This window comes from Delphinus delphis, chromosome 10 (genome assembly GCF_949987515.2).
Source record: "Delphinus delphis chromosome 10, mDelDel1.2, whole genome shotgun sequence".
In the NCBI taxonomy this organism is placed as follows: Eukaryota; Metazoa; Chordata; class Mammalia; order Artiodactyla; family Delphinidae; genus Delphinus; species Delphinus delphis.
The window spans coordinates 59,090,935-59,104,220 of record NC_082692.2 but is presented as its reverse complement, the minus strand read 5'-3'; the positions used below and the strand labels follow the sequence as shown (position 1 = coordinate 59,104,220).

Here is a 13,286-nt window from a genome sequence, read left to right as displayed (position 1 = left end):
TTAAAAAACACATCTCATGAAAAATGGTAGAATATGATGATTCTATGTGACCTCGTTAGATTTTAAAAACTTTAAACTCTAATTTGTGTTTATGACACTAATTTTTTTAAACTGTTTTCAAAGTAATTTCCTGGGTAATTGTTTTTTTAATTTGGAGCTTCTATACTATATACAGTATTTTCTGTTTTAACCAGAAACCTAAAAAAAAGATTTTATTTTTTTAATGTCTGCTGATCTAGGCAGGATTAACATAATAAAATAGAACAGATATTCTACAAAGCATAGACAAGGTTTACAATTTTATTTCATAAAATGTTTGAAATGGAAAATTACCTTGGTACCTACTTAAGCAACAAGTTATATTCTGTATCTATTTTTAATGATTCCTCCTACACTTATCGATGGCTGCCATACTCTGTGGACCACTCCATTACACCCACATCTCTGATTTTGAGTTTTCTGCATTTTAAGAAATTCTTCCATTCAGATCATTACGGTCTCTTTTAATGAATTCCTTCAAATTTCCAAATATCACCCCTTCTTCATCTACTTGCCTTTTTATTCATTCATTAAACGAGGACTTACTTAGGTCATAAAGTATACCAGAGATTGTACAAAATTTTTTTTTAAAAACTGAAATTAAAATGCCTAAGATATATATAAATAAATTTAACATGCTTTATATTTAAATATGAGTAAAACAAATCAGGAAATTTTAGTTTATCATTATAACCCCTATGTCATGAAATTAAACTATTTCTCTATGAGACTAAAACTATAAATAAAATATAACACAATATTTACACATTAATAAAATTTTAAATACACTGGTCTTAGTCACTTTAAATACCATTCTGATTTTATTATTTCAATGATTGCAAATATTGTTTAATCCTCCCAGATAAAGCGACATTTAAATAAAAACACAACCTGTCCTTTTTCTGTAAGTCTTTATCTAAATAAAGCTGGAGTTCTGAAATTTTAAATTCAATTTTATTTGAAGTAGAAGTACAAAATGAAAAAGTTTTAATTAACCCTTATGAATAGGAAAAATAAGGTGGTTTGGTTAAAATTTTTTAAAAATACGTAGCGACGTCTACATTCCATTGGCCAGCACTTAACAGTAACTTTGAAAGTAGAGAGTAAGACTGGAATTTGCATTTCTCCCTGTCCTTTATTTCTGTGTAACATGGTTTACTAGCCAGACAACAGACACTTGAAGAAGATTTCACTTTCATCTCCCATGGATCCCTTATTGCTCTGTCATTTTACATACCTGAGAAGAAACATGGACTCATTCAACTGACCCCCAAGAGTGCTCTTAGGCCGCAACTCAGATGGATTTTCTGTGGCAGGAAGATAAAACAATATCCATCGATGAACAAAAATATGAGCAGGGCACGATATACACAGAGATTTAAAGAGAAAGGTAACGCAAATTAGGAACTCTCAGAAATAGCATTGAGTTCAAGAGTGCCAAATGAAACTCACCTAGTCTGAACGAGTGACTGAGCTGCTCACCACTCTTCTCCCCTTTTGCTTGTCCACAATGAGGGCTCTTGAGAAGCTCCTTGGAATCTTGTGACCCAGAATACTCCAGGTTTCTGCTGTTCAACGACAGAAACCCAACACAATCAAGCTTACTACTGAGCTTTCTGTAGAGTTTTCTCTGTCAAACAAGAGGTTGGAAAAGATACTTAAACTGCACAGGACATTTGGCAAAACTACTGAGTTAGAGGGAGTTCCCTGGTGGTCCAGTGGTTAGGACTCCACTCTTTCACTGCCAGGGCCTAGGTTCAATCCCTGGTCGGGGAACTAAGATCCTGCAAGCTGTGTGGCGTGGCCAGAAAAAGAAAACAACTAGCGAGTCAGAAAAGTAATATTTTTCATTGAGTAGCTAAAAGGAGCACTTACTACATGGTAGGTATTGTACTAAGAAGCCTATAAACCTTATCCCTGAAAAATAAGTAACAGCAGGCAGATCGGAGAAGTAAACCAGAACTCAAGATATCACTGAACCAGTAGTGAGTTTCCCTTTTATTTTTTTCCCTTCCAGTATTGTTCGACCTGGACTCAAAAGCAGTGAATAGAGACAGGAGCCCCAAGAGAAGCCCTCTATTTCTGTTCCAAGGAACAGGAAATGGGACCCCTAAGGGTCAGAGCAGTGGAAACACCCTAGTTTTTTGTTTGCTCTTTTGCTTTTGCTTTTTCCATTTTGTCCTTCCCCAGCCTGCAGGTAATCCTGCAGCAGCTACAGGGGACAGTAGCCGCTTCTGGCCAGTGCCTAAAACCCTGAAGGAGGAACATTCTCTTCTCTAGCCAGAGTTATGACCCCCAAGAATGTGAAGCAAATCCCTGTCGCTCTGTTCTCTTTTTTCTCCTCTCTCCTTGTCCTACTGCTACTTGGTCCCAAACACATCCATCAAGACATAAAAACTATAATACACCATGACTAAGTGGGGTTTATTGTGGGAAGGCAAGGCTGCCTCAATATATGAAAACCACTTTATGTAAGAGCCCATAATGAGAGTCTAAAGAAGAAAAACCACATGATCATATCAAATGATACAGAAAGAATGACAAAATTTAACATTCATTCAAACTGAAAAGGGGAAGCTACAAAAACCTCCAGCTCATCATATTTAACAAGTAAAGGCTGAATGCTTTCATTCTAAAATGAGAAACCAGGCAATGTGTTCATTTTCATCACTCCTCATTCATTACCTTACCGAAAAAGTCCCAGCAAGGGAAGTAAGGCAAGAAAAAGAAATAAAAGGCATACAGATTAAAAGGAAGTTGACAAATTAAGGTGAAAGGTGTCCTGGGATTTGCTGACACTGATGGACCAGGTCCTAAGCCCAGGTTTCTGTACTTTTCAGAGAGTCTGATACAATGTGAAAACATAGTTGAAGCTCAATGGATCACAGAAACCGAAGTTTGGGAGAGACCTTAAATAGAATTCAGACTTCTCTATCCAATACACTGAATTTACAAGATTAAAATTAAGAATCAGACAACCACTTACCATCGAATGAATGGAGGAGAGGGGGAGTCAATTATCTGGACTTTGCCTCTATTCATCTACTTCTCACCTTGTTCTTTTCAAAATATCATCACTTTGGGACTTCCCTGGTGGTCCAGTGGTTAAGAACCCACCTTCCAACGCAGGGGACACAGGTTCAATCCCTGATCAGGGAACTAAGATCCCACATGCCGTGGGACAACTAAGCCCAGGCGCCACAACTGCTGAGCCTGTGCACCACAACTAGAGAGAAGCCTGCAAGCTGCAACAAAAGATCCCACATGCCACAACTAAGACCCAACACAGCCAAAAATTAATTAATTTTTTGAAAATACCATCACTTTTATAACTGTCCTGGGCTAAAAAGATTTTATAATAAAAGTGAAGTGGATTAGTCAGGATGAACTAAGTTATACTGTGGTAACACAAAATCCACAAATCCTAGAACTCAGAATCTCCTAGCTTTATGTCTCACTCAAGCACACAGCCACTGAAGGCTGGCAGGAAAGTTATGCTCATCATGGTCACTAAAGACCCAGCCTGACAGCAACTCCACGTGGACATTTCCTTCCCAATTACTTCATCAAGAGAAAGAAATGTGGCACATCCCACAGTGGCTCTTTGAGTTTCTATCCAGAAATAACACAGGTCACGTCTGCTCACATTTTATTAGCCAAAGCAAGTCACATGACTGCACCTAACTTGAAAGGGGAAATGAGATCCTACCATGTGCTGACAAGGTGGGAAGCCAGCTGAACACAATGAACAAAAACTAATGACGACCATACTAAATCCCTGCCTGGATAAACAATTGACCAGAAAATGAGCAAAATCATGAACACAAAATGTCATGACTGAACTCTTTAAGCAACCCTTAATTAAACACATGCTTGATTTTCTCCTATTATGAAGGCATAGAAATTCGTGTCATTGATGCTGCAAAAATAGAATAGCAAGGGTACAAGTGTTTAATAACCATGCCCCACACACAAAAATAAGCTTATACTACCTGACACTGGAGTCCTCGTTGCTTGAGTCCTGATCTTTTCTAGTGAAAGCATCCTTCCAAAATGAATGCTGCAGTAGTCCTGCCCAAGTTAATCTTTATAAAACATAAATGTTAAAAATCTATTTTAACATGATTTACCATGGAGAATTCCCAGGACATGCCCCAGTTACATAGATCAGATTTGTTTCACACATTCTTGTTGGAACTTCACTTTTAGAACTTCATTCAGAAAGAAACAAGATTATCAACCTCATGACTATATCCAGAGTCACACTTCTCTTTAGAAGTCAAAATGTTATCTAACTAGTTCACCCACTTTAAAATGACTTCAGGCCATATTTAAAACCCAGACTCACTAGCAAAGCATCAAATTTTACTACTAGTAGATTATACCTGAGGGGAATTCCCTGGCAGTCCAGTGGTTAGGATTCCATGCTTCCACTGCAGGAGGCACGGGTTCAATCCCTGGTTGGGGAACTAGGATCCCGCATGCCGCAGAGGCGGCCAAAAAATAAATTAATTAATTAAATAGATTATACCTGAGGTATACTCAAACTCAGAATGATTAAGCTCGACTAAAATTTTAAAACAAAATAGTAATTTGTATCTGATTCATTTAATCTTTCAAAATTTCCATACTGAAATAAAAACTACCTTGATCAAAATTAAAACACAAATGTAAAAGAGAGAATTTGCAACCACATATAATATTCCTTTTATACAAAGGGCTCCTAAAATTCACTAACAATTAAAATTACCAATAAAATGGAATTTTTTTCATCCATTAGATTAGCAAAAATCTATAAGATCAACAAAACCCACCGTAGGTAACAATGGTGGGGGGAAGGAAATTTCTAATGCTGGAGGTATAAACCCACCCGTGTTCCTAGGATGCAGCAAATGTGTCAAACTTTTTACTGTTCTCAGCCTTTGGCCAGCCACCCCACCTTAAGAAAATTATCCAAAGGTGATAACTGCCTAAGTGAACAACAACAACAAAAATAGGATATTTACTGTAGCAGTCAGTGTATATGATATTCTAAATCAAGAAAACTCTCAATGTTGTTATTACAGGTTATTACATGTACAATCAGCAGCCATTTAAAATAACCAAGCAACTATATAGAGAGAAAAAGACTAGATTATGGGGTGGTCTCATGTATGCAAAAAAGTATTTAATATGGGATATAAATATGTAGAAATGTGTCCTAAATAAATCCTAAATAAAGTAAGTTAAATTAAGTATATTTATATCTTATCCAAATACGTCTGGGGAGGTATCCACTAAAATAACGTTGATCCTAAAAGCATTCTATTGTAAGCATAGGAGTGTCTTACAACTTATAGGAGAATCAACATTTTCTTCTGCAGTTTTTCAGTTAAATTTAATGAAGATACATTACATGCTACACTAAATTTATTCTTCATTTTATACCCTGAAGCAGAGACCCCAAATGCTTGCCTAAAACCCCTAGATACCTAGTGGCAGAACCAGAACCTAGGTTCTCTTGTCTCCCAGGCCAGGGAGACCCCCTCTTCACTCCCCACTCCCTCCTGCCCTCCCCCACTCCACACCATAAGGATTTCTAACTTCCTGCCATCCCTGCAACAGAGAAAATTCACACTGTGCCTATTATCCTGTCACTTGATATTCCCAGTATGACAGGATTATCATAAATCACATCGCATTGAAATATTGCTCCGTTAGTCGTTATTACATTAAGTATCTTGACAGTGTCATCCCTAGTTGAGTAGGCTAAGACAGTTTTAGCCTGAAATCCACAACGGGGGGGCAAAAAAAAAAAATGTACCTCTTGGATTTGGGAGTTACAAGAAAATCTGTCAACCTATGAGGCAACTATTTGCTACATTAAAAGAGTTAAAATTCCTCACGATTAAAAACACCTGTAAACCAAGAGCAGCCACTCAGTGTAAACTCAGATTTCTTTTTTTTCAAAAAAGATACTTTGAACAGTTCTTTCTATATTAAGACCGGTACAGTGTTAGAAGTACGCTAAAGGCAAAAAGGATTCCAGTCTCTATTCATGTTAAAGTACTACCCATACATACCTTTTCTGAGGATCTTTTTGAAGTAAACCATCAAGCAAATTAATAAAATCTGAAGAAGCTTTAGGACGAGAAGAATCTATACACAAAGTAATACCCAAGAAAGAAAAAAAGTGATAAGTAGCTGAAAACACACCCTACATCAACATATTTTAAGCACATAAATTATTTTTAAGAGAACACAGAATACATAGTAACAATTACAGTCTTCATTTAATGCCAGGAGAGGGCTAGCGGGGGCAGGACACAAAAATTAAAAACCTTTCCCTGGACCACAAAAAATATGAATCTCAAAAACTAAGTTCTGACTAACCTCTAAACTTTCTCTTCACTGAACAACCCCAGTAAGGACCACCAGCTTGACAAACTCATACCCTTGGTCTTCAGCTATTAATTATGCCTCATTTTCTGACCATTTTCTCTTAACTTGACCAGCTTTGCTTTATAATATACTATGATTAGAGTACTTGCGATCTCTCTTTATTTTAAAGACTTTTTAACAGGAAAATAACCATCACAATATTATGACAATGTCCAATTCCATTCATCTCCAAGTGTTTTGTCTTTTTTAGAAAGATACATACCATGGTCAAATTATCAGTCTATCATTAAAAGAAGTGGCCATGAAGATAACGGCCAAAGCCATCAGAACAGATGGTGCTATCAGGCACTGTGGCCACAGTCTGATCAAGATCCCTGTGAAATAATTACGCTTAGGCCAAAGTGATATCTTGACCAGACGTTTGATATCTTCATTCTCAGATTTCTCTTCCCTACATAAAAATCTTTAACTTATTAGGAGAAAACAATACTCAGTACTATGAGTACTTAAAACAACAGCAAAAAAAATCAGAAGTCATCATTACAGCAGACAGGAAGGACTGATTTCTACGAAAACTAAAATAAAGTTAATAAAAAAGAAATGCTTTTTGTTTTAAGAAATACAGACCATTTTCAAAATATCGAGAGTTGTTTTTTTCACCAAGGATGATTCTTAAAATATTGAAAATATTCCGTATTTCTATTCTTTCCATTAATTACTGAGGATTTTTTTTTCTTTAAAAACTCACAACCTTACTTTTCATAAAGTCCTGTTTTCATCTTTGTGAATTAAGATTCACATCTTTTGAGGTGTGTAGCAAAGTGTTTTATTATGTTTGTACCTTCTTTTTCTTTTCTTAAAATTGTTAATGGTAGACTTACATTAATTACACTTTGTATGATTAAATTGCCAACACTTTAAAAATACAACCATATCTAGCTTAAAAGACTTTAAAAGCTTATCTGGGTAGCATTCTGATTCATCAAGATAAGCACTGAGAAACACCTTTTTGTTCCTATTCAAGCACTAAATAGAAATAACTACATGGGACATGACTACACATTAAGTAAATGGTACACACACATGAACAGACCAAAAAAAGACATAAAAGTTTGAGTTTCTTAAATCTTTGAACCAGCCTTCTTCTGATATAGGAGCACAAGATAATTTGTATTTTTAAATGAGGGAAAGTCTTAGTAGTACTTTGTTTTCCATTTCAGTATCTTTTTAAAAATAGCAAAAGGAATGCTAGCATTTCTAAAAATATCAATTTGTGACTATTTAGAAAATATCAATTTGAGGGGTTATGAATGAATACAAACACACTTTGGGGATGAACGTGCACCTTTAGTCCACGTAAGGAGTATATTAACTGCATTTATAATAAAAACATCCTACCTTTTGGAATAGGTGGCAAAGGATCTTCATAAAAAATCTTTTCAACTAATTCTGAGAAACTTTCTGAGAAGAACGGAGGTTTTCCTGAAATCATGTGAAAACTTGCAAAATTAAACAACAGTTTGCTGTTACCAGTAATTCTTAAGAAATCTCAACTACAGATAGTTCAGGATTGCATAATTTACAGGAAAAAACATGTATATAGCAATAACTAATTATTGAATGCCTAGTACATACCAGGCACACTGTCTATGTATTTTTATAGTTGTGTAATTCAAAATTTATCAACCTAACAAATACAAAATTCACTTATGGACAACCATGATCCAATGGCTACATGGGCCACTGGATACATCTGGTAATTCACAGTCACAGGTACCTTTACAAGACTTTCTACTAATAATCAGTTAGACACATCAGTTAGGCATATTTCAACATTCCAAATGATTATCATGAAAAATACCTCCATGTCAAAAGTTCCTACAAATCTGCTTATGCCTAGACACCAAGCAAGTCGGCCAAAATCAGTACATAGAAAATTTTAGGAAAACTAGCTTTTTCACATCTTATAGGTAAACTCTTTGAAAACTCCAGATGTAACCTTTGTGTGTGTGTGTCCAGCTCTGACTTTAAACTGAACCAGAAAGTAATCACCTGAAAACATTTCATAGAGCAGGCAGCCCAAGGACCAGAGGTCACTGGTAATGGAGAAGTCAGTACCCCTCACAATTTCTGGAGCTGTATAGATAAGAGATCCTAAGAACAAGGGAGAAAGGACAGCTTTGTTAGGCGTTTGTCCTGTTCCCAACACAAATCGACCTAGGAGAGACCAGGTGAGGTGAAAAAAGATGGGAGAACACGCACATAAATATAATTTCATGCATATTTCACATTTTTTAATGTTTTCTAATATTAAGGTCCCACTTCCCAAGACTATGTGAGAATATATAAAAATACAAAGATTTTGAATATTCACCTGAGTAAGAGGTGTGGCACATTGAGGTGCATTCTTTTTTTAAATTAACAATTCAAATAGCTGAAAGAAAAGAACCTTTGATTGTGGTATTTTGAATAGGATAGGTTAAGTTATGCAGCAGTAAGCACCCCAAATTCCCACTGACTTAACCACACAGGTTTTCTTATAACTGAAACTACACGTCCCTCACAGGTCAGCCAAGGGACCCCGACCCTCACAGTCAGTCCATCCAAGACCCAGGCTTCATTTCAACCATGCTTCCTCAATCACCAAGGCATGGGCAAAGAACGTAGCAAATTAAACACTGGCTCTTAAAATTCCCAAAGAGACTCGCATCACTTCTACGCACACTTGGTGAGCTTTGGCAGGGAAGATGCAATCCTACCATGTAACCAGAAGAGGAACAGAACAGGACCTATTTGGTGAACAGCACTAGTGTGTATCATGTACACTTGATACAGAGTTTAATATTACATAGAAACACCAAATTCTAGAGACAGAAAGTTCCCTTGCTTACTTATGAGAGCAGCTGAAGCCTGGAAGGTACTCTAACGTCCTCTAAGTCACAGAGCTGGGCAGTACCAGAGCACTCGCCAAAACCCACAGCCTCCCGTCTTCCAATGAGAATGTTCTTACCGTGAAGTGAGTAATCACCAATCCCTTGGAAAAGAGGTTAATGTGCGCCCACCATGGGGACTGTTCTTAGATTAAGCTCAGAAGTAATCGAGTGTCACTGCTAGAAACTCTGACATTTCTTCACAACACAGCCCTCTTCCCCTTACGAAAGGGGAAAATTGGGGGAAAATTTCAAATACACGTTCCTGAAACATATTGCCCTCCTTGGTTTCTATATAAAAGCATAGTCCATGATACTCATTTTCATAGGAGGCCACGGAATGATATTTGGGGATTTAGAAAGCCTTCTTCCTGGGCGTGAAATCTTACTTCAAGACTGGCCCTGCAAGTTAAAGTTCCTTGGTCGTATTTATGGGGCCTCTGTTAACCCGCTGCTCCCCCCCACCCCCCACCCCTTTCCCTCATTCCTCTCATCCACGGCCATATGACCACCAAGCCCAAGGATGCCACTCTCTCTCTCAGTGCCCTTTGCTTCCTGGTGAGTGTACCAGAGCTTCGGTGGTCCAAAGTCTCAAGTACATACACCAGGAACTTGAGGAAAAGAGATCTTTATCACTTCTATCAAAAGTTCTGGTATAAGAAATATGACTTCACACTCTCCCCTCAAGCACAGCAATCTAACAGCCCAGGCCCCATCTCACTGACAAAACCACCTCCCAAGGACGCACCCTTAAAAATCTTCCTTACTTGCAGAAGAATATCAGCTGCTCAACAACGTTGAGTATCTCCTGAGCCACCAGTGTATGCCAGACACTGTTCTAAGTGCTGAGAATACAGCAGGAAGGGAGACAAAACCCCCCTCCTTATGTTCCAATGTTCTATGGATAAGGCTTTGTCAGAGGTTCCCTGCGCCTCACACGGCATTAGAGCCACACGGAAAATGTAGGCCCTGGACAAAACCATCCATAAATCCAGACTTCTGATCATTTTTAATACATTTTTTGACTGGCAACATAAAAGGTGGACATATTATCTCCTAAACACGTGACTTGGGCGGCCCACAACTAGAGTTCTGACCTGGAAGCTCTCCACGTACCTTTGACTCTACTTTTCATGTTTTTCTTCAGTACATTTTCCCCACTATCACCTCCTCCTTCTTCTGCTGCCACCAATGCAAAGAATTCTTCCAAATTTTCACCTTCCACTTTGGCCAAGCAAAAATTACTAAACTTCAGTGTGCCAGGCCCTTCCAAGAGTATCTATAAAGGTTAAAAAACAAATGTGTTTAGAAACAAATTCTATTCAATTTGCATTTCCATCCGTACCTCTTATAATCTCACTATAGAACTCTGAGTATTGGTTTTCTTGCTTCATTACAACTCAGAAAATTAAATGCTTACAAGTTTTTAAAAAAAGAAGCCAAAGATACATAAATCCAATATTTGACTAGTAAGAAAATCAAATATTAAACTGTCCCTTCTCAGATGTAGATGAAAAACACATCATTTAACCACAGAGGGAAACCTCAGTCTTTTGGGAAAGATAAAGAGGAAAGTATATGAAACAATCTATACTCACCTATTCTCAGTGACAGTTGAAAGAGGATTTGGAAGCCCACTTGTCCTAGGGGTTGTTCATTCAAATGAGGACGTATGATTTAGGGTTAAGACTAGGGTGTTGAAGTTAGAGATCTAATTTGAGCCCTAGGTCCACCACTTACTGGCAGTCTGACCTGCAGACTTTACTTAACCTTTGTAAATCTGTCTCTTCACCTACAAAATGGAAAAAATGATCTTCGGACTGTTGTAAGGACTGAGGTTATACACGATGCAGAGGGCTTCTGACAGTGACTGGCATGTGTTAAGTGCGCAAGTCTGCTAATATAATTTGTGATTAGAAGTTATCTGTTGATTGTTGAAATCATACTTTTATCTCTTCCTCCCTGGCAATGGATCAGGGGGCTTCTTGGTCCTTAAAAGCAAATTAAAGTTTACCCTCAACTTCTAGTCACAAATACTAAGGATGTCAGTTAGTCTACAACAGTGATCTTTAAACTTCTTTTTTGAGCGCCTGGAGGCCTTGTTAAGAAAAACTACTAGTCCCTACCCTGAGAGTTCCTGATTCAACAGGCCTGGGGTAGGGCCCGAGAACCTGCATTTCTAACAAGTTCCAGGTAATGCTGATGCTGCTGGTACAGGGAACACACTTTGAAAACCACCGGCAGGGGGCAGATAAAAATTTTAAGTTAGTAAATATTTTGGACTTTGCAAGCTGTAAGGCTTCTGTCCTGACTATTCAACTCTGCAGCCACTGACAATACATAAATGAAAGGATGTAGGTGTTCCAGTAAAACTCCATTTACAGAAACAGTCATCCTGCCGGAACTCTGCCAACCCCAGTTCTGGAATAAAAGTAACCTTACTTATCAGCCTGAAGCTCCTAGGTTATAAAGAGCTGATACTAGACCTCACTAAAGAGCTCCCACACAGAGGTTGGTACGTTATAGCCTCTAGGCTTGTACAAGCATGAGCTAAGAGAGGTTTTTATGTTTCTGAACAGTTGGAAAAAAATGAAAATAAGCTAATATTTCTTGACATGTGAAAATTACATGAAACTGACATTCCAGTGTCCATAAATAAAGTTTTATTGAAACAAAGGCACACCCATGCATTTACATATTGTCTATAGCTGCTTTCAGGGCTGTAATGCAGTTAAGTGGTTACAGTCTTGACACAAGTATATGAATATTTCAAACAAGAACTTCTATGTTATACAGAATTTTTACGGAGCTTTTTGTAGGTTTAATTAGGTTCTTATATAGATGGCCTAGAGAAATGTTTAACAAGGAAATATTCAACTTTTCATTTCATTGTGTTCACATTAACAAAGGAAAAGAACTAGCAGCTAAGACCAGTAACACATACAATCCCTAAGAAAATGTCCTAAAAGTTTAACCTAAATATAATGCATAATCCTCACAATCTCCCTGAAATATCTACTTCCACATCACAGGCAAGAAAACTAAGGTACAGAGAGAGAGAAAAGGTAACTTGTCCAGGGCCCACAGCTTCTAAATATCAGTGTTCATGTGGCTCAGGCTCGAAGCAGGTTTTGTGACTCTACTGCACTGAAGCACGTCTACTTATGGTTAATTAGTTTTACCAGAAAAGAAAAATATTTGATCCATAATATCAGGAATCATACATACATAGCGAAGAACGTCATCATCAAACTAAAATAATGGCTCATAACTGTGTACTATAATTTAAGAGCGAGGAATCTTATTTTACAGACCTGTTGAGCTCATCATTCACCATATACCTCAAGAGCAATAATAATTACTCAAAGAACCCTGAAAGGAGGGGAGACTTCCCTTTCTAAAAGCTACTTCAATAGGTAGCTAAATAGGAACCTAAAACATAGTACTATGTACTTCCTTTTGTTTAAAAAAAATGTTCACTTAAAATTTCAAGATGTTCTATATCAAAATTGTATCTAAAAATAAAAACATCTTTGAGGAAGCCCTATGAATTGAAACACAAACAGGAAACCCAAACTTTCATGAATTACCTTCCCAGGAGAAATGTCACAAAAGAGAATGCCAAGTTGATGAAGATGATGTAATCCAGTAATCAGGTCAATCCCAAATTCTCTTACAACATCTTCTGGGAGGTTTTCGTCTTGAGCAATAACCATTTCTAAGGAACCACCTGCAAGTTGATTAAAATCACCCACTTTAACCCACCAATATTACACAGTGCCTCTGGGAGGTTCCATGCTGGGACCTGAGCATTAAAACATGATCAAATCAGTATACCTGGACAGTCTGGCAGGGGAAACATACATGTTAACAAACAGTGGTCCAAGCACCGTAAATGGAAGCCTCCACGCTCCAGAGCCAGCTCAGGGAGAATGA

General features: G+C 37.5%; 1 protein-coding gene across 5 annotated transcripts in view; it reads right to left on the bottom strand.

Annotated features, from left to right (window-relative positions):
• Window positions 1-13,286, bottom strand: part of ULK4 (unc-51 like kinase 4) — a 517,204-nt gene that overhangs the window by 488,071 nt on the left and 15,847 nt on the right. For 3 of the 5 annotated variants that reach the window (XM_060022287.1, XM_060022291.1, XM_060022289.1), the window contains 8 exons: window positions 12,941-13,080; window positions 10,467-10,629; window positions 8,473-8,574; window positions 7,819-7,902; window positions 6,102-6,177; window positions 4,032-4,124; window positions 1,492-1,607; window positions 1,277-1,346 (listed from right to left, as the gene is read on the bottom strand). In XM_060022287.1, coding sequence (XP_059878270.1) covers window positions 1,277-1,346; window positions 1,492-1,607; window positions 4,032-4,124; window positions 6,102-6,177; window positions 7,819-7,902; window positions 8,473-8,574; window positions 10,467-10,629; window positions 12,941-13,080 — 844 coding nt within the window. Of the gene's footprint in view, window positions 1-1,276; window positions 1,347-1,491; window positions 1,608-4,031; window positions 4,125-6,101; window positions 6,178-7,818; window positions 7,903-8,472; window positions 8,575-8,794; window positions 8,855-10,466; window positions 10,630-12,940; window positions 13,081-13,286 lie in introns of those variants that run through there. The other 2 variants (XM_060022288.1, XM_060022290.1) reach the window with 2 other exon arrangements.